Raw genomic sequence first — 22,022 nt, 5'->3', positions numbered from 1 at the left:
CCAGGGCATCAGCACGACCTGGGCAGAGCTGGGAGCTGTCTCAGCTCCGGCAGTGCCAGTACCCAGCTCCTGTCCCCCAACAGAGGCAAGGAGACCCCAAGGCTCCAGAGTGTCCCCTGCCATGGCTCTGCCTGTCCCCTGCTCAGCAGCCCAAACCCATTCCAGGGCTGGAACTGTGCAAAGTGAGGGCTGCCAGGGCACTGCTAATGCAGTTCCTGGGTGGAGTTCATGCCCAGGAGGCTGACCTGGTGTTTGGGAGGCTTATGCTGTGCGAGTGCCTGGCTGCTGCATGGTGCAGGGGGATGCAATTTTCGGGGCTAATGATGGTGCTGACCTGATGTCCTCACACAGCTGCTTTCTATTACTGCTGCTTAACTGGGCCAGGGCAGGCTCAGGGGACTGGCTCTCTGTAATGAGCTGCTGTGCAATTACAGCACTTACTGCAGGACACCAGGGCTAAATCTGCCTCGTTTTTGCTTCATCATCTATTTTTATATTATTCTGGCATAATGTGGGCATTCCGAAAAATGTGAGTTTATTGCTCCTGGGTGAAATGGATAGTGCTAATAGTGCTGCTGAGTGTGGTGAGGGAATTGTTTCATTGCTGCCTTTTCGCTCTGTCCTCTTGCCTTGGAAAATTATTGACACGTGAAAAAAAACATCAGAGATCTTTTTGTTTATATTTATATTCCAGTTTCTTTTTTTTTCCTTGCTAAATTAAGCAATTAATGTAATTTTCTTACCAGAATCCATGGAAAAGCTGTAGTGGCTCAACAGTTTACTTGAAAATGCTTTGTTTACCTTGAATTTGAGATTTAGTTTATTGCAGTTGCATTCTGGATCATGAATTTCTACCATCTAATAAGTGTGAAATCACACTTTTGCTGACTTCTGGAAATTGCCAAGATTATCATAGGCAGCAGTGCATGAGGATATTTTGCTAAAGGTATGGATAAAGTAGGTTTAGGTTACTTTTAAGAGGACAGCAAACAAAGACCATACATTTTATTGCATACAAAACCTGTGTATTTTTTTGTGCCTAACTTATTGTGTATTGATGTTTTCTCTCATTACCTCATTATAAGAATAATGGAATTTATTACCAATATTAAAGAGGAGCCATTTGGCAAGTTCTGTGCAGGTCACATTGCTTTGTAAAAGCGAGTTCCAATTTCAAAGAGAGATCCATGTTGTTCTCCAACTGTTTTGTACCAGGCACACAAATATACAGAATCTTTCATGAAAATCATTGTACAAGCTAGTTAGAACAAGTGTTTCAGGGATTGTTTTCCTTTTATTTATTTATTTTAGAGAGTTTATTTGGTTACACTACAGAATTTTTTAAAAAGATGATATTATGACTGAGATTTCATACATTAAGTGAACTATCCATGATAACTATTCCACTCTTTGCAGACTGATTTATAGAGCAAATTTAAATTAAAGATCTTAAAAGGCCAATATTAATTGAGCATCACAAACACTACTAGGATGTAGTTAGGAGCATATATATTTTTCATCAGCTGCTGAAGTCATTGCCTGTAGACTTACTGAGTTAACAGAAATTTAGAGTAACCTAATGCTGTTATCCATAGCAGTAAATAAACTGAGCAAAATTTAATTAAAGATACATATCTATGAAATATGAGTCTTGATTCCCCCTGTCCTCCCTTCAGCATATTCCATTCATGTATGCCTTTAATAGATTGGATTTTTTTGCTGGGCACTCATGTGTAACAGCCATAGGTTGTTGTGTTTAGCCTTGTGGAAGCCCCAGGGAGCTGATCCTGCAGGATATCCCTGGAATTTCTCACTTGTGCTCTCAGGAGCAAGTGCTGAAGGGCAGCATTTTACCTTCACAGCTTCCGTGGGGCCCAGGACTTTGCTTTAAAAAATTAAATCTTGGATTTAAAAATGTAGGCATTCATTTTCATGTCCCACGCAAAAATCCATCTGAGAGTTTTCTTTTCTGGAAAGTCTCAGCTTGGCTATCTTGTTTGTATTGTGAAGAGAGGAGTTGCTATAATTAAACCTCTTAAATCCTTCACAGACAGTTTTAAAAAAATATCCAAGGTGTTAATCAAGAAAAATAGTTTTAGTTTAGAACTTCATTTGAGCATTAGTCAGAACAAGGGTAAGAACACAAATGGAAAAGCCCAGCCTTGATGAGTTAACATTTTTGCGACAAGTCCCACCTTCCTGACACTCAGGAGCTTGGGTGACCACTAAGGATTAGGTTTATAAAGGGTCATGCAGGGCTTCTTGGTAGTCTTAGGCAGGAGTGGGGATGTAAAAGTTCATTTTGCTTCACTTTGCACAATTGCTTTCAGAAATCAAGGAGGGGGTGAATGAAAACTGATGAATTGGCAAGAACTGCTTTAGCAAGAAGGTGATCTCTCCTGCATGCGTATTTTTTATGCTTTTGATAGATTTAAATACATTTAAAGAACAATTTAGATTTATAGCTATATTTATCATGATTACTTCACTAAATTTGGCAAGGCACATTAGAATTCCATATTTCAAAGGCACAGTGCTTTAGGAAGTGAAATATTACAATATGGTTTGGCTTATTTTTCTAATTTTGCCAATACTAAAAGTGCCAGACAGTACATTGCTGTAGGGGGGTAGAATATAAGAAAATAAAGGTAGTGTAGAAAGTAATCTCACCCCTGAGGAGTTGCAGCTGGGCCAATTATCAAAGCCTAGGAACAGGCCTGACTTTAACAGGCCACAGCTGTAAGCAATGAGAAGCAGAGTGCTATAAAAGAGTGGGGTGGCTGGGTGAGAAGGGAACTGGAGTCAGTGGCTGCTTTGTGAAGAGGAAAGAGTCAGAGCTCTGAGGAGGTGCCCATGAGAAACACCAAGGAGGAATGGAACTGTTGTGGTAAGGAGACAACAGTGTGGAACCCCTGCAATAGGATGGCAACACATTGCAATATTCCTGAAGGCTTGTTTGTTGGTTTGGTTTTATCTTTTTTCTTTCTCCTGTTTCCCTGCTGTTGTTTATCACAGTGGGGCACGGAGGTCACATCATGGAGTCAGAGCTGTGGTTCTGCTGGAGCAGGGATCCTGGACAAGGGTGAAATTAAGGAAATGTCTTTTTTAGAAAAAATAGGGACAGAAAAAGGGCTTCACACTGGGGTGAGTGAGATGGGAGAGTTCAGTGAAATTATCACTCATCTTCAGGCACAGGACTGATCAGAATCTTGGCTCAGAACATCTACCTTGCAGTTTTGGTTGGTTTTTTTTTTCTTCTTTGAGCTTTGACATAAGCAATTTCTTGTACTTTTAATACAAAACTGATACTAAATGAGCTGTCCAGTCTCATGTTTGAGGAGCTGACTTAATTTAAGACAGTTTCCTTTATTTCTTTTTGGTAAGGTGTTGTCTTGAGATATGTAACAAATAGCAGCCATTTGCTTCCTGGTTTAGAATTGCAAATATTGTCCTCTGCTAATTCTGGAGAGAGGAACTATGCATGCACCTCAAGATAAGGCCTCTCTATATGCTAGGAGCAGTAAACATAGTTTAAAAAACTCTTTTTGCAGTGTCATCACCATGTCTATGTTTTTGTCAGTATTTGCAGGATTCTTCATGTAGAATGGGAAGTTCTGCATGGAGTACAAGTTGCAGGAATAGCAAAAAAGCCATTTTTAAAGGTGTTTTCTGTGTCATGTCTAGCTTGTAGCACAAGAAGAATAAATTGCATCTTGCTTGGGAAAGTGACATAAACCCAGGGTTTTGTTATGTCACAGAGGGATTATGGTGAGAGAGACAAGGATCCCTCACATGAGCCATAATTCCTCCTGCTGAAATTGCTGTGGTTTCAATCAGGGCATCAAATGTCATGGGGAGAGAGAGAATGCTGGTCCCTCATGGGAATCCTGGGCCAGAGCAGTGGATTATTGCAAAAGGGGATCTGCAGAGGGGAATGAGGTGAGCTGATGGTGCCACACCTTGGTGAAATTGCTGTGGTTTCAACCAAGGCACCAAATGTCATGGGGGGAGAGCAAAAGGAGAGAGAAAATGCTGATCCCTCACAGGAATCACAGGGCAGAGCAGTGGATTATTGTAAAAGGGGTTCTGTAAAGAGGAATGAGGTGATCTGGTGATGCCGCACCTTGGAGAAATTGCCGTGGGTTTCAATTAGGGCCAAATGTGGGCCAATTTTCTCTCTCCTGCTGCTCTCCCCAAATGTCATGGGGAGAGCAGCAGGAGAGAGAAAATGCTGATCCCTCATAGGAATCCTGGGCCAGAGCAGTGGATTATTGCAGAAGGGGATCTGTAAAGGGGAATGAGGTGAGCTGATGGTGCCACACCTTGGTGAAATTGCTGTGGTTTCAACCAAGGCACCAAATGTCATGGGGGGGAGAGCAGCAGGAGAGAGAAAATGCTGATCCTTTACAGGAATCACAGGGCAGAGCAGTGGATTATTGCAGAAGGGGTTCTGTAAAGGGGAATGAGGTGAGCTGGTGATGCCACACCTTGGAGAAATTGCTGTGGGTTTCAATTAGGGCCAAATGTAGGCCAATTTTCTCTCTCCTGCTGCTCTCCCCAAATGTCATGGGGAGAGAGAAAATGCTGATCCCTCACAGGAATGGTGGGGCAGAGCAGTGGATTATTGCAGAAGGGGATCTGTAAAGGGGAATGAGGTGAGCTGATGGTGCCACACCTTGTCTGCAGCCCAGCTCTCCTCTCTGCCCGCTCCCACCTTCTGCAATAATTGCCTTATCATGGACACATCACTCCAGGTGCTTCTGGCCTGGGGTAGGGGTGAATAAATTGTTTTTGTGTCTGGGGTGGCTTGGCTGCAGATCTTTGCTCTCCCTAGGGAGCTGGAGAGCTGGCAGTGCCTTCTCAGAGGATTTAATTGAGTGATCACACTGTGACACACAGACACTTCCTCAAAAGCCTCAGCAAAGGCTGGCTTGGAACTGCAGCTCTTTGTCATCCCCATTACACTGCTCCCATGTCTTCATTCACTGCTCCTCAAAGGTGACAGGGGATGCAGCTGCTGGGCTAGAAATTACAAGTTTCAAGAACGGGGGGTAGGAGTGAGGGGGAGGAAGAAATCAGTCATACAGATAGAATGATAATTCACTGCGTTAAGACACAAATAAAAATCACTGTTAAAACTTTTAGATAATTGTCAGGTCTTCACAGACTAACAATAGTCAGCCCATTAATTTAATGAGTGTTATTTGACCCATAATATTAAATGAATGTGTTTCACTGTTTATTAATTCAACATTAGCTTGAGGAATGCCATTATTTTAGGTAGAAACACTCCATCTCTGTCTCTGCTGGTGTAGTGGTGAGTGCACTATCAAAGATCACAATCCCTGTGGTGTGAGGATCATTCTGCAGAGTTCCCAGAATAACTCAGGGTCTGTTTGTGCCCCTGTGTCCAGCCTGGGTGCAGATGTTCTCTCAGCTGTGCTGCTGCAGATTTCAGCAGGAGAACTCTGCTGGGACAGCCTGGCACCCTGACCTGCTGAACCAGGTCCACAGAAAGCTCCTGTCTTTGCAGTGTCACTGTGTTATTTGTCATTTTGTTTAATAATTTTTCATTAGTATGCTCAGCCTAAGAATGTGCTAATGGAATTTGATAAAAATGTAAAGCTGGGAGGAATTGCTAACACAGAGTGTGTTATCCAGGAAGAGATGGATGGGCTTGCAGACTGAAATAAAAGTGAATTAATGTTAGTAATACCCAGGAAAAGGTCATGCTTCTAAGAACTAACTGGAATTCAGCTGCTGAGCAGGGATTTATCAGACAATAACTTGGAGAAGAAAGATAGGGACATAACATGTCCAGTGGTCCAGCTGACCACGGGGTGACTATAAAGCACCAGGAAGGCACAAAAATATAAAAAAGAAGTACAGTCTTTGGACACTTAAGGTGAATTATTAAAACAGAAGAGTAATTGCCTTGCAAGGCATTAGTGAGTCCTGGAGTAGTCACATTGTTCAGGTTTATTCACATTTCTTGCAAAGCTGATAGAGGGAGAAGATGGGCACCTTTGACAGAGGGTTTAGAGCAGGATTTATGGCAGCTTCAGGAGGTTCCACTCCAAATTCTGCTGGTTTAAGACAGGTTTTTGGTATATCCTCTACAATATAGGCTTTTAGTCATTTGCCTCCAAAAAAGATGTAATTACATTGATATAAGTGGAGTGTAACTCTATGAGTCTATCAGTAGAAAGACATTTTTGTGAGGGGATGCTACCAGAGTGACCTAAGGGAATGCATGGGATGTTTTTTTGTATGGTTTATTTTGGAAAGGAAAAATAACTGCTAACACCAAAAAATATTGACGTAGAGGAACAACAACAAAAAGGAGATAGGTTGTTTGTAAATAAATAGAATTTAAATAAGGTCAGTTCTTCTTGTGTGAGAGAAATTCTTGCAGCTTCAAAAATCCCATTAGTGACAAAGATACACATTTCAAATAGAGCTGAACCTGGGTTTGAATCAGGTTAAATTAAATAACTGTTTGTGATTGCAGGTGCCGTGTGGTGATGTGACAGGAGTTCATTTCCATTCCTAAATTCCTCTGGAATAAGTTTTTGATGAATCCACAGATGTCTTCCACTGAACAGCAGCTCTGCACACAAATTGTCTCCTTTGCTGTGCAGGCTGAGCTCTGCTCAATAAAATCTGAGCTCTGCTCCACCTTCCCTCAGCAGGGTCATGGCTGGGCACTCCTCCTGCTCCTGGGAGAGCTGGGGATGTCCTTTGGAAGGGATGATTAACACCAATATAAAGGAAGATCTATTCTCCTGGAGACAGAGTCATAGCTGGGTGTCAGTCTGGAATTTGTGAGGAGACTATTAATGGCTTTTTGACCTAGTACAGTGGTGACAGTATTGGGACACAAAGTTCTAACAAAGATTTTTTTTTTTTTTTTGTCTCACAACGTGGTTAAACAGCCCTCAGAGTCTTATATGAGCTTATTAACTTTGTGTCTGTTGTTTGACCTATGGCAGTGTCTATGTGTCTTAAAATGTTTCAGTTGCTTTAAATGATAAATTGTTTTAAGTTGCTATAAGTGATGAATTTCTCTCTATTGCCAGCAGTGGATTTTGTGCAGTTTTTCATAGCAATTGACTTTGTATCTCCCTGGTGTTGGGCAGTGACCTGAGCTGAGCTCAGTGTACCCCTTGGGTGGCAGAGAACTCAGTGGTGTTGGTGCTTCAGGGCAGCTTTGGCTGCTGGCATTCAGCCCAGCAGACTGTCCCTAGTGAGAAGGATCTGGCCAAATTTCCTTTATCCCGCTCCACATGGAACTTCAGGCCTTCAGTGTGTTGCTTCTACCACTGTGGAACTGAACTCTTACCAGAGAATATCCTGGGAATTGTGTCTGGCTTGGAAAGCTTATGGGTGCATTATGCTCGTCATCAACAAACTAAAAATTAGTAAAAATAGAAACATATTTTCCCAGTTCTCTCTTGGTGTATTTCCTGGATTTTTACCCAATATTCCTGAATTTTGCTGTTTTAATTTATGCCTGGTTTTGCCTTCTGATATGCATGAGAGGTGAATAGTCTCAGTGTGAAAGACAGTTCTCTTCAGTTCTGTTCCCTGAAGCCATCAGAACCAATTGATGTCAGTTACCTCAAAAGCCAATTAATCCCACTCCTGTTTTGTTGGATCAATACTAATGCATTTTTCCTGTAATTTTCAGGTTTTGACATCGCTGGATGCCAGCAAAGCTGAGGTAGGAAATTCTGTCTTATACTGGTGGAATGTTAAATAGCTCTCAGTGCTTCTGATGGAGGGGCCAGCTTGCTTACAATCTTGGGGTGAAAGTTTAAGTTACTTCAGGATGGCATTTCTGCTGCTTCTAGTGCTTAATGAGCCAATCTTTGGAAATCTGGTCACGGTGTAACAATATTTAAGCTCGTAAAGCCCTTCTAGGAAAGTTTTGCCATTGTGCGTGTCTTTCTGAAGGTTTCCATGGCATCAAAACCACACAATTCAGAGGTTTGTTCAGTGTTTGTGTTTATTTCCCACCCCTAGAAGGTGCCAGCTGACCTTGCCCTGTGCCCTTCCCTTTTTCCCCTTTGATATAAATGGGGTGGAACTCTATGAGTAGAAAGAGCTTTTTGTGAGGGGATGTGACCGAAGGGGATGGATGGGATGGCTCGTTTTGGATGGTTTATTTTGGCTCTTCAGCCAAGCAGGTTTGTACCTGCTGCAGAGGTGGTTCAGGGCTTGGCACGTGTTCTGTCCACCTCCACATGAGCTGCTTTGCTGACTCTTCTTGTACCATGAGCTGCTGGAGCATGGCGGAGCAGCTGGGTTTTGTGCCGAGTTCTCACTGAATTCTGGAGTGTCATCAGCAGTGTTGTGTGGTAGGTGCTTGACATTGCTGCAGGTTAGCTCGATCATTTTGGACTCTCGTTTGTTTTGTCAGCTTTCCTCTTGATGTGTGAGTGTTTCTGAATGGTCTGGAGGTGTTCTTAGAGGTGAAAATGTCCCGATTATTGGAGTATGTTTGGAGTAACTGACTGCTAAAGAGAAGTGGCAGTCCTTTGTGAGCGCAAAGGTGCTCAAATGCGTTTTCCTCTCCTGAGCAAGCCACTGCACTTGTAATGACTGGCAGATATTTTAATTTGGTGCAGAGTGCCTGAGTCATTTATTTGTAACATCAGTTGGAAGCTCAGAGTGTTCCTTGTGAAACCCTTCTCAGACTCACAGTAGGGAATTTGTGGTGTGCTCCAAAGCCAATGTTTAACTGTGACAAAATGTGTAGGTGACTCTAACTGCTGGATAAATTTTTAATATGAACCTTTGGTAAATTAAATTGCATTATTAAAGAGAATAGATAAACTGTGCTGGTTACTTCAAAGAGCATGAGCTCACTTGCATACTGCAAAAGAATGAGATCATTCATTTTTATTTAGATTGAGACTGTAATATCAGTGTTCAATTTAGCTGGTCTGATTCAATTGCATACTTGGCTTGTCTCAGGGAGTTTCAGGAGTAGGATTTGTATCTGTTTTTTCACTGTTGCACTGTTCAAATGTTTGGTGCTGTTCTATCAAGCACCTGCTAATAGTAATTTTCAGTTTCTTGTTTTGTAATGGGATTTTGGGGGCTGAGATTTGTCACTGCAGGTACTGCTATTGACTCTGCTGCCTTCTATACAGTCTGTTTTCTTATTTATTTGTCAAATGTTCTCATGTAGGTTTTTCTCTTGTGTGTGTAAAATTCTGGGAATATTGCAAATTTCTGCATTGAATTGCTTTGTTTGTTTGAACTCTATTGATTCCAAAACCTTGAGTTAACACATTTGGTTGTTTTTTAAGAGCTCACCAGCTGAGGTTTGTGCCCCAGCCTGTGGGGCTGCTGACTTTGTAGGCACAGAACTGTGTGTGAGAGGTTATGGTTGGGTGCTGTTCCTCCCATTCATGAAAGGATTGGCAATATTTTTCAATACAGGGCAAATTCTAATTGGAGGTAAAGGGTAATTAAATATTTTCCTTTATCAGGGATTAATGCTGTTGGGAAATAGTCTGAGTTGAGTGGAGTAACTCACCTAGCATAGCAAATAAAAAGATAACAGGCATGCACAACTGGTTGATGGATTTCTTTGACATAATGGCAAGCTTCCCAAAATTTCTTCCTGAAAACCCCACAGGCCCAGCACTACAGTTCTGGTGGGGTTTGAGTCTTACATAACTGTGGGGGTGACAGGACACACAGGACATTTCCTCAGCTTTGACAACAGTGGCCCTTAGTTTTGCCTGATTTGATTTGATTTTGCTTTACCTTTGTGTCTTCATGAACAGTTCTGAGAAATGTACAGCCTCAGATCCCCTTGTTCTGGCTTACCTTGGTGCCAGGTCTTGTCTCACTAGAGCTCCTCTGTTGTTTGCTGCTGGAGTGCTTGTGTGGAAGGTCTCTGCTCTGCTTTTGAATAAAAAAAGCACTTAGGTTTGTTTTCTAAAATCTTTTATCAGAGCCTCTACTCTGCTCTTGAACTGTTGATCTGAGTAGTCTTGAAATTTGTTTATTCCTTTTTCTTTTGTTCTTAGGTGACTGCTGTGTTCCCTTACTAAATTTTGTATGAAGTCTGGATGAGAGCTTAGTGTGTTTGTGCAGCTACTGAATGTTTCAGGAAGATACAAACCCAGCTGGGCTTTTTCTAAATGCTGGTTGCCACATAGCACCACAGAGATGAGAACATCTAGAGGAAGCTGTCAAGTGATCCCAGGACCTTCCTTCCATCATTTAACACAAAGGGACAACAAATAGTGACAGAGTCAAAGCTGTAGGCAGCAAAGCCTTCCAAAAATAATTGCCAAATCTGCCCACAGAATGTCTGTTAGGGTCATAGTCTTGTAAATATGCAAGCTGGAGGCATCTTAAAAAGGAATAACTTATGCATAGGTAGTCAAACACAAAGATTTTATCACAGCTTACCCTGGTTTCTTGTTCAAACCCAGATTTTTTTTTGATTCTTGTTCAAACCCAGATTAGCAGTTTCTGTCAATACAATTACAAAATGGGCCTGAGATCAGTCTCAAATACACCTGTACACTGTAGCAATTCCCATAACACACAATAAAATAAATTTTCATATAATTTGAGGAATACCCTTTTTCCATTCTGCTGACTTTATCCATTACAAGTATATGGCATCTAGTCCTTTTATTGTTTTTTGTATGTACATTTTTCCCCATGAAAAGATGTCTCATTCAGCAAACTATTTGACTTTCCAGAGTGTTCTTCCTTCTAATTAGCAGTGAGAATAAATGATCTTTATGTTAGGCAAAGCATAATTTCTTTTCCTTTTTTCTGAAACAAATGGTGTTACCGAAATAGAACAGAGAAAGCTTGTTGTGATTCCTCTTTTCCTCTGCAATATTTGAATAAATGATACAGTGAAGTTCAAGGCCTTCTTGTGAGAGGTCATGCCTGATTGAAATACAAGTTCAGCATAACTGTGTGTTAGCTCTCTGCCTGCTTTAATGGGAGGGATGTCAAGGCAGCCTATTTTTTACTCTCATAAAGAAAAGGGTGCCAATATGTCTCAATAAAATGGAATCAAAATCAGCTCAAAGCCCAAGGAGGTTATTAAATCACAGTTTACAGGAAACCTCAGAATAATAAGGAGAATATGGTTCTAATGATAACAAAAGTGTGGCTGATTTATCCAGTGATCCAGCAGGTCCTTGATGACCAGGGAGTGTCACTGTTAAGCCCCCCATGTCCCTGATGTGGCAGGAATGGGTCAGGCTGGGGAGCAGTGTGCTCAGAAAAGGGCAGCACATGGATTCCCTTCTTCCACCCTCTGCTGCCCCCTGGGATTCTCCAGAGGAGAATCATCTGGCAGGACAGGCAATTTCATTGTTTTTGATTTGTAAAATGTGTATGAATACTCCGTCTTTGGGCAGGAAATGTGTTTGTGTGGATGACGTGATGAACGTGCACGGTGTCCATGGAAGATACGGCCTGAAAGCCACCATGGAGTGCTGTGAGGGAGCTGGGGGTGCTCAGCCTGGAGAAAAGGAGACTCAGGGGTGACCTTATCACTCTGTACAGCTCCTGAAAGGTGGGTGTAGTCAGGTGGGGTTGGTCTCTTTCTCCAGGCAGCACTGACAGAACCAGAGGACACAGCCTCAAGGGAAGTACAGGCTGGATATATAGGTTGGTCAATATAGGTTGGATATTAGGAGGAAGATTTTTACAGAAATGGTGATAATGTTCTGGAATGGCTGCCCAGGGAGGTGGTGGAGTCACCATCCCTGGGTGTGTTTAACAAAGCCTGGATGTGGCACTGGGTGCCAGGGTTTAGTTGAGGTGTTGAGGATGGGGGGGGACTCCATGATCTTTAAGGTTTCTTCCAACCTGGTCATCCTGTGATTCTGTGAAGGGTTTGTGCTGGCTGATATTATGGTCTGCTTGCCTTGCACTGCTCCTGGGGGCCCCCAGCCCACCAGGCTGTGCTGCACACTCTGCCCAGTGTCTGACACACTCTGGAGATGATGCAGAACGAGAGGAATGAAGGAATCTGGTGGTGAGGCAGCAGCAGAGCTGGGGTCTCACTGCCAGCAGGACCATTTCTGCTTCTGCTGCCTGCTCCTGGTGCCAAGGTGAACTCATTCCTTTGGAAAAGGAGTCAGTGAGGTGTGTGTGTGTAAACAGATAGCAGAGCCTGCTCAGGAAATATGCCTCTACCAATATTGTCCTACGGTGGCTGCTTTGATGCTCTGCAGTGTGCTCTGTTCCTGCTAGACTTATAATTCTTTCTGCTAGCTCATGAGGAATTTTTAAATCCTGTTGGCTGTATGATTGATTTCTATGGGAAAACTATGATATCAGTGGGAACTTTATCTGGGGAGAGATGGATGCTTGGCTGGATGCTGTCAGGGTAAATTGCAGGTGCTGCATTAAAACCCCACAGCAGATAAAAACATGTCACTCAGCTCCCTCCCCTCCCTGCCCTACTTTATTCTCCCCAGCACACTTAACATGCAAGGACCTCATGTGCCATCACTGCAGGGGATGTGTGTGCTCAGGACAGGAGACATTTCCATTTCTATTTTCAGGTTGTTTTTCAGGATGAGTGAGTGGATTACAGCTTCTCCCCGTTCTGGTGCATCAATACTTTGCATCAGCCGCAGCTTTTGCTTGGAGCTGTGCATTGTTAATCACACCCAGCTCTGTATTCCCTCTTCCCTCCAAGTGGATTGAGGCATGGAGTGATCAATCATGATGACTAATAAAGGATTGGCTATTAGTATTTCTTAAAGTTCCTATCTTTAGGATCCTTGGCAAGAAAATACTTGCTTTTAAAGAAAACTAAATATCTATAGGAGTATAGCATAAAGCTTTCCTTGTAGTCATAATTTTGAGTATTTTGAGGTGTTTGAAATCTCTGTAGTTTGTACTGGGACTTCAGAATTTATCAAAAGGATAATTATTGCAGTAAGATTGTAGTTTTTGCTAGGTCTGTTGAAATCACTTTAGATTTGGCTAAATCAAGCTGCCACAAATTGTGTATAAATAGGTACCAATATATAAATATATATATATATATATATATATATACTGGTACCTATTTTTATACATACATATATATATATACATATATATATATATACATATATATATATACACACATAAATAGGTACCAGTTTGTATATAAATATATATATTATATATAGAATATAAATATATATATAAATAGGTATCTTTCTCAAAAAGATAACTGCAATGGCGCCATAATTCTGCATAATATATCTAAGAATATTTATAATTTCAAGTGCAAAATCAAGACTTATAAATGAAAAGTATTTTTAATTTTCAAGCTTTTAGAACTGAACAGTTGTAACTGTGCAGAAGTTGGGATTTTTGATGTCGTGCCTTCAGTTATTTCCACTAAAAAGTATTTTTCAATCATGCAAGCTGATTAAGGGTCTGAGCTCCCAGTGAAAGGTGTCTCTGGGTAACTCAGTGTCCCTTATAAATCCTGCTGAGCACCTTCTGTGTCTTCAGATCCCCAATAAAGCCTTGACTGGCAGTGATGGGAGCTCCCAGCTGGAGCAATTATCCTGACAAGTTAATATGGACACTGCAGACGTGGCAGGAAGGAAATTCATGGCACTGTGTGCCTGGAGGGTGACCCTGGCATGTGCCTGGGGTGCAGCCCCCCCTGGACACACCAAATACCTGCCTGCATCAGGCTTTGATGGATTCCCCTCCAACTTTTACTACCAAAGGCAGAATCCTGACTTCCTTTTAAAATTTTGAAGTTTAACCACATTAGCTACATAGAGATGTAAAAGGACTACACAAAATGGATGGAGAAGAATTATACAAAGTTTTCATCCATTTTTAACTTGAGCATGAATTTCGAGGATTGTGCTCCTTCCCTCTGAAATCCTGTGCTGTAATTTTAAGCTGTGCAGTGTGAGAGACAGTCTTGCTGTAGCTGCTACTGTAAAACCTAATTTGCTGCATAAAATATGAGAGCTGTAGTGAAATATGAGCCTGGAGAGCAACTCTTTTGATCTTGAGTAGTCAAAAGGTTGGCATGTATAATGGTATGAAAATAAATGATGTCAAAACTGTAGGATATAATTTATGGTTTGGGGACTACTTTACTCATGGAAGCAGAAGCTTCTACCACTGGAAAGCAAGTAGTTCAACAAAAGATAATGAATGGAAATTACAAACTTTCACAAACCCCCAGATAGATTGAATTGTGCAATTCATCAGTTTAAACACAACCAGTTGTCTAATTTACTGTGCTTATATATTATTAAATAGAGCATTTATAATATATATATATATATATGATTGGAACTTGAGCCTTCATTTTGTGTTTCTTTAAATAAGTACTAGGCTTTAATTGCCGTCCACTTTGGCAAGGTTTTGGACACATAAATTATCTTTAAACTACAAACTACCTCAAGTCGAGTGACAAAAGCTTGGGTCATGTAGGCTTTTAAAAAGGATCTTTTTGAGGTGTCCCAGCACAGCCTGAAGAGTGCCCAGGTGTGTCATGGTGATCCTAGGAGGGGCATCACAAAACAAGGGCAGAATATTTGTTGACTGAAATCTTTATGGCTTTATACCATGCAGGTTCTTATGTGTGCCCCTGATAGCTGAGACTCTGTTGCTACATGGGTTTAAGAATTGGGATTTTTTTTTTAATATATGTATGAAAAATGTTCCATGGACTAATTCAGTTACCTCCATTTGCTTCATTCAAATTTGCACAGCCTTCCCCAATAAACTCTCTGCAAACAGTCTTTTAACTGGGCTCGAGGTTTGAAGGGTTTAATTGCTTGGTTTTGGTTTGGTCGGGTTTTTTTGTTAGTTTGGTTTGGGTATTTAATTTTTTTTCATCTTTTTTTTTTTTTCCTTATTTGTTTGTTTTGGTTTTGTTTCTTGGACTTTTTTTTTTTTTTTTTTTTTTTTTTTTTTTTTTTTTTTTTTGTTTTGTTGGCTTTTTGAGACTCTGTCTTTCTTTTGAGATCTGCTTTGTGGAGTTTCCACAAAGGCTTCTCTTTGTCCTTCTGTCACCCAAGGCTGCCCAGTCCCTTTGGTGGTGCCCCAAGGCTGTTCATGAACAGGGTGAACACAAGGCTGGCGTTGTGTTGGGTGTCTCTGCCCTCTGCAGAGTGAGGTCCTGCAGGGAAATGTTGGACCCAGAGCTCCCCAGGCTGATGGGGCTGTTTGGGTCCAACCACTGAGCCTGAAGCTGGAATTCTCCCCCAAGGATGTAAAGATTGCATCCCCACCAACAGCCCCCGCCCTAACCTGCCCAAATCTGTGTGGACAGGGCTCCTAGGAGAATTCTGAAAGAAAATGAGATTTAGTAATGACAGCTGTGAGCCACCCTGCATGCCTTTCCTGTGGGTGTAGCTATAAACACACACATTTCATGGACCTGTGTCTCCAGAATGTGTTTCAGTAAAGTGCATCAGGAATTTGATGGTGACAGAAGTGAGTATAAGCTTGTCTCACTAAAGGCTTGGTATTGACTTGAAAGTGCACTTTGTTTATTGATTCTGTTTCTTACTTCCCTTCCACATCCTCTTGCTGAATGCTGTGAGTTTTCAGTGCCTGTGGGAGAACTGGATGTGTTTTGATGAAGGTTTTAAAGTGCTGCATTCATCACACTTCTGTCAGTCCTCAGTGGTGGATTTCAGGAGTATCACACTGTCACAGCTCTAGATGGGCCATATTGATCTTGATGATTAAATCAGCTAAAGAAAACTTGATTTCTGAGGGAAAACTTAATATTCTCAAAGCCCAAATGTCTCCTAAATATTTATAGGTGAAGAAAGTTGATCAAATACCTTTGTTCTCTGATTATTACCATGAGCAGCAACACTTAGTTCAGATTCTCATCACAGTGATGTGATGTAGTAATATATAAATTCCTGTGTATGTGTTTTCAATCATTGGAATATGCAGAGGTAACTTTTTTTCTTCTATCTTGGCAAGGCAGGAAGATAAATAGGTAAAAGTGTGTATGTGTTTAAGCAATAAGGTTGGTTTAATGGTTCTGGGGGGAAAATTTCCTCTGGTACACAGAGTAGTGACTTGATTGAACAGGACAGAATCATGCAGTTCAATTAATGTGCAAATATGTGTTCACTGAACTTTCATTCCATTTATCACATGGACATGGAAATAGGGTCATTTTTTATCTCTGTATTATGTATATGACATCTTAGTTTGCTTCTTGCATGCTGCTGTGGGGAAAATAGCAATGTGGCACACCAGAGGCAAAAAGAATTGGAGATAAATTCCTCAGCTGTCACAAACATATTTAAGTAGATCTTTGTTTGAAGATAAATCTCTTCCTTCTGCAAGGACTAACATTCAGAAGGCTTTAGCATGCTCTTCCCATTAAAATTGGATGTGTTCCCTGGCTGTGTGCTGGGAAAAATCATGGGCAACAATTGTCATGTTTATGAAGTACGTGGTTAACAAAAGTGTACTTACAGAAAAACATCAAAAGCAAGTTTTAGCTGAAAGTACATTAATATTTACCATTACCTGTTTAAAATAAGGAGCCAGATATTTCAAAGTAACTTCTTTTGATTCTTATCAAGGTTTTCTTCCATCCTCAGGCCTAGTGAAATTTGTTTGGGGACTGTTCTCATTCCTTTGACTATTTACTGTAAATCAGGTGAGCAGGAGTACAGGTGGTTATTCAGTTCTTACACTGAAAACCTGTACTGGTATATTCTGTTAGTAAAAGTAGAATGAATAAACTTCTGCCTTTTATTTTACTTCTATAATTAGTGAAAAAAAAGTTTCCTTTTCTCTTGATATGGAGCAAAAATTTACAGCAGCAAGGGCAAAAGATGAAATTTCATAAGTACAATGTAAATTAGAGTGATAAAAATTCCCTTCTTAAGGACCTGTAAGAATACTGGAAGGTGGTTAAGAATTTCATTGTTCAGTTTCACTGAGAGTCTGAAGACCTTTTGGCTGACATGGGCAGCTGTAAAAATGAAAGAGTAGCTGAATTCCACATGGAATTGTAGCATTTGCAGGCAAGGCTTATAACCTTTAAACAAAGCACAGGCCAAATTCTCTGCCAGGGAAATTGGCAGAGCTTCATAAACTTTAATGGAGCTGGGCCTTAATGGAACTGTGCCAGGTTCGAGGAGCAGTGAACGTGAGCTCAATTTAGGCAGGAGGTGGCAGAAGCTGAGGGAGAGAAAGAGGAGTTTAAGTTGTTAATAATCAGTCCCCACAGGTCTCTTTTAAATAGGAAAAGGTCTCAGCCTGGGAACTGCAGTGTCTGGTGAAAGCCAGATGTCTTTCCATCAGATATTTAGTTCAACAGCTTTAATTTGTATGCGAAAATGCAAAAATTTGATTTCTTATTAATTAAACCTGTACTGCTGCTTAACATTGTGCCCAAGATGAGCAAAAGAGATATTTTGGGAAAAGTTTCTGAATGGAATGTGAGGAGTTTGGAGCAAAAAAACCATAAACTCCGTAGCAGGACAAAGGGAAATGTTTCCATCAGTGCAAACACATTGATGCAACGCTTAGAGAGCATGAGGAATTTATGTTTAGGGGAAATAATGTGTTTATAAAATAGATATTCATAGGTAACATTTATTTACAGATAAAGCAATTGTGAGCCAGGCAGCATTTTGCGTTGGGACTTCACCAGGAAGTTGTGGAAGGGTGCTGCTGCCCATTCCCATTGTACATTTAAAAACAAATTTTCTTAGCAGCAATACTCCCTGCAAAGGTAAATATCCAGAATTATGAGGGGGTGTTTGGAGGCAGTGTGTGTGTTGTTCATTCTTTTGACTAAGTACTAAAATATTTTGCTTTCCATTCAAGCTTAACAGCCACCAAGCATGTTCAGGAAACACTGTTCTGTACAAACCCAGGGAGAGTTTGATTTCAAACTGCTGTGGTTGCTTGGAGAAATGTTCATTTTGCTGTAATAGGGGAAGAGAAAATCAGCGTTGTTCTCCATCTCCTGCCTGGCATAAGCTGGGGAAGGTGAGCAGCAGTACCTGCACTGGTGAAACTGCTTCAGGGGGGAAAAAAGAGAGAAGCTGCTGCCCAGCACTGCAGAGGAGAAAATAGAGGAGCAGACCTGGGAGAGAGTCTGCAGTGCTGGAGGAAAGGTGGAGCTGAGTGGGTGAAACAGAGCCTTTCTCCTCCCCAGTCATGGCAGCTTGGCTGAGAGATCAACAAGGCATAGCCAAAATATTTCCTTTTCTTGAGTTTTCTCAGAGGTCATAATTAAACCATGTCTTGTAGGGGAAGCCCCCTTTGCTTAGGGGAGATCTGAATTTTCCACCTTAGGAAATGGCAGATGACAGAGGCAGCCTGGGGTGCTTAGTTGCTTGTTAAGGCACCTTTTTCCCTGGGAGTTCCACATTTCTCTGCCACTGAAACCTGATTTCAGTTTCTGGTCTGTGATGGTGTTCACAGGGGTCTTAGGATGAGGGAAGAGATGAGGATCTGACTCCATGTTTCAGAAGGCTGATTTATTATTTTATGATGTATATTACATTAAAACTATACTAAAAGAATAGAAGAAAGAATTTCATCAGAAGGCTAGCTAAGAATAGAAAAGGAAGGAATGATAACAAAGGTTTGATTGGCCATTAATTACAAACAACCACATGAGACCAATCACAGATGCACCTGTTGCATTCCACAGCAGCAGATAACCATTGTTTACATTTTGTTCCTGAGGCCTCTCAGCTTCTCAGGAGGAAAAATCCTAAGAAAAGGATTTTTCATAAAAGATGTCTGTGACACTGGTCTGATAAAGAGTTTTCAATTACTTGTAGTGTGGAAGTGGTTTCTTCCCTTTATAATGAATTATTGCATATGATGAATTATTTGCTGAATTACTAACGTGTTCTAACTAAAGGACATTGTTGGAGTGGGAGTTTATGATTTTGGGACTAGGCTGAAGTCTTCAGAATCAGCTTCACAGGGTTTCTATAACAGAGTAACTCCCAGCAGTTGGTTTGAAAATTGCTCTCCTTGCTGTATCTCATTTCCTTCTTCCTCAGTGCCCTTTGTTCCCAAAGGACATAGTGAATGTCCTGAGTAGGATTTGAAGAATTCAGAGTAGATCCAAACCATCTAGAGAAGCTCAAAGAGTTCAATCTTTTAAATTCTATTACATTTTTATGCAGACTTTACATTCTTACACTTCAAACATAACACAAGAATTTCTCTCCTGCTCTGGATTCAGTGAATGCCTTTTGCTGTAGCTTCTCTGGGGAGGCAAAGCAGCTCCCAGCTGAACAGCTCTTCACATTCAGCAGGACTTCTGAAAACATGAAATTGAAAACAGCATCGTGTTTGAGCTCTAGATGATTTATTCTGACAAATGACACAAGGGCATCTCCAGATAAACACAGATGATTACATGTTGGTAAAGCCACCAATTGTCAGGAGACCAGAATAATGTTCTAGGAGGAAATATCTGTGGTGTTTAATGAATTTTGAAGCATCACTACAAAACCTCTGTTACAAAACTGCATTTTAAATCAATACTGAGAGTGTGCTGAATTGATAAAATCAGAGTTCAAGTGCTGAGCTGTGTTCATCACTTTAGTTTGTCCTGCATGGGCTTGAGAATGGCATTGGATATTGGTTGTACTTTTCAGAAGAGAAGCCCAGAAGCAGATTAAGGCCTAGTCTTAAATATATTGAAAGCTGAACCAAACAGGCAGAGTAATTTAATCCTATTTTTGTTAAGCTTTTGATAAATACTTTATTCAATGCAATACAGATAATACGGTCCATTATGGTTCTGGTCAGGACAATGTTTTAGGAGAGATCCTCCAGAAGGAGAAGAGTTAATGGCAGTGACAAATATTCTTGAATATGGCTGTAACTATCAGAAATTTTGGTTTATGGCTCTCTACTTGATGCTTTAAATGCTGAATTAAAGAAGCCATTGAGAGAAGTGAAATGTGTCTTTTCTAACAATTATAAGAGCATTATGGCAGAGACAAAGTGACAGTTTAGAAACCATGGGAGCCATTAATTCAGCTGCCTCTCCCAGATTGATGGGTGTCTAGTTCCTTATCACCCCCAGCCAGTGTCACACTGCCACAAGGAGCAGGTGCCTTCACCTCAGCTCCTAGGGTGAAAAATTGCACCTCAAATATCTTCAGCCTCTTCGTCTCCTGAGCAGGAACGGCGAGATGGAAAATTCAAGTGTTTGGTTTATGTCACCAACACTTAAAACCAAAAACAAACAAACAAACCAGTCCCCCAAACAAAACAAATTTTAAAATCCCTCTTGCCTTTTACAGAGTGACGTAAAGTGAAGACATATGATTGCATTTTGATTAAAAGTAATTACAAGTAACCTTAATTATCTCCTGATCCCATGAGTTTAGGGGAATGCTCTATTTAAAATGAACTAATGCAAAAAAAATTTAATACTTCCATAATAAACAAGAATACTTTCGAACATGAGGAAAGCATGAAGGAAAAAACAAAGAACTCTCAAACATTAAATAAACTATAAAATGCCTGGAAGAACCCTGGAACCATTAGGAACCTCATTGTCATCATTCCCATAACTGGTTTGAAACATGGCATTTTCATGGATAGGTAACCATTTACTTTCTACATGAGTTGCTGTGATAAGAATTTATTACAGGACCTCAGGGAAATGTTGTTACATCTATTAAAAAAAAAGTTACCATTAATTTTGTAGAATTAGAACATTGATTTAATTTGGCCTCCTTTAATTGATGTTAGGCAGCTTGGGAACGGATGTCCTCACTTTGTAAATGCACTTAATCACTTCTTGCTACAAAACCTTGAACATAATTTTTCCAATCAGAGCTGACAGTTGTAGGGTTAAAGCTCAACACTAATAAATTCACAGGGACTAGATACTGTACTACCTGCTATCCCTCTTCAAAACACTGGCGCTGCAAAGCAAGTCTGAATAATTTTAATTAGATAATCTCACTATGCATTCCTTTTCTAAATAAATTTTATTTGCTCCTGTTAGCACAGTAATTCAATTTGCTGGTGTTTGTCTTCTTGGGAAAAATAAATTCCTTGTGAGCTTGTAGGGCTGCCAGCTGGTGCACAGTGCAGAACAAAGGGGCTGGGGTTTGGTGGCGCTTTGGGGGGCATTTCTGGGGGCACAGGGGCTCTGCCAGCCTGTGGACAAAGGCACTGTCAGGGTAAAGGTCAGGCAGCTCAAAAAAACAAATATCAACGTGCCCAGGTTAATGGTGGCACTGTCAGGGAATGGCATGGAAAGAATTGCTTTAAAAATGAGTTTGCTTCTTCTCATTGTGGTCGCTCTCCAACATTCTCTATTTACTTGGAGAAGAAGAGATTTGTGTGCGAGGTGATTTAAGGACTTATTTATGATGTTTTATCAGTGTTGCAGTCATAGTTTTCCCTGGAGATCATGGCCCAGGTAAGAATGAGCTGTTGCTTGGGGGAAGAAACAAGAAATAACTCCAGAAGTCCTTTTCCCCCAGAATACCACTTTGCACTGAAGTGATTTCCCTCTTGTTATTAGTCTTGTTTACAATTTCTTTGGCACCTGGGAGGAGCAGCTGGATAAGAGGGAAAAAATGTCTTTTGTCTTGGAAAATCTCCTCAAGCATTCAAAAAATCAAGATTTCTTTTGGTTTTGTTTTTGGTTTTTTTTTCCACCACCAGTAGAGTGGTGAAAAATTTCTGCGGCAGCATTTCAGGCAATTTTTACATTTTCCACCTTTTTTCCTCTACTACTAATGAAGAAAAGCTCTGGTTATCCATCCTGGATAACCCTCTGCTGCTTCAGCTCTGTTTCTCAAACACAATTGTTGGGCTTTTCTCCTCGAGTCTCTGTGAGATTTCCCCTGTGGGAGAAGAAAGCAATCTCTCAAGTCCCTGTGACTTTCCATGTGTGTTTTAGTAGAGTTTTTAGATTCCAGAAATTGGGTTATGGCTGATCCATGCCTCTCCTGAGCTGGCAATGGGAGCTCATCAAAATGCCAAGCTCAATTCTTCCCTCAGCTCTCACA

The 22,022-nt window shown here is 40.9% G+C and overlaps 1 protein-coding gene across 2 annotated transcripts in view; it reads left to right on the top strand.

The window, feature by feature from the left end:
- The window catches only part of RBFOX1 (RNA binding fox-1 homolog 1), a 1,171,935-nt gene that overhangs the window by 270,129 nt on the left and 879,784 nt on the right, over positions 1 to 22,022 (top strand). For both annotated transcript variants that reach the window (XM_058035398.1, XM_058035402.1), the window contains exon 3: positions 7,691 to 7,723. In XM_058035398.1, the coding sequence (XP_057891381.1) occupies positions 7,691 to 7,723 (33 nt within the window). The remainder of the gene's footprint in view (positions 1 to 7,690; positions 7,724 to 22,022) is intronic.

The sequence above is a fragment of the Melospiza georgiana genome, chromosome 16 (assembly GCF_028018845.1).
Source record: "Melospiza georgiana isolate bMelGeo1 chromosome 16, bMelGeo1.pri, whole genome shotgun sequence".
Taxonomy (NCBI): domain Eukaryota; kingdom Metazoa; phylum Chordata; class Aves; order Passeriformes; family Passerellidae; genus Melospiza; species Melospiza georgiana.
Note: the sequence above shows the minus strand (reverse complement) of the source record. Positions and strands in the feature narration are given on the sequence as shown.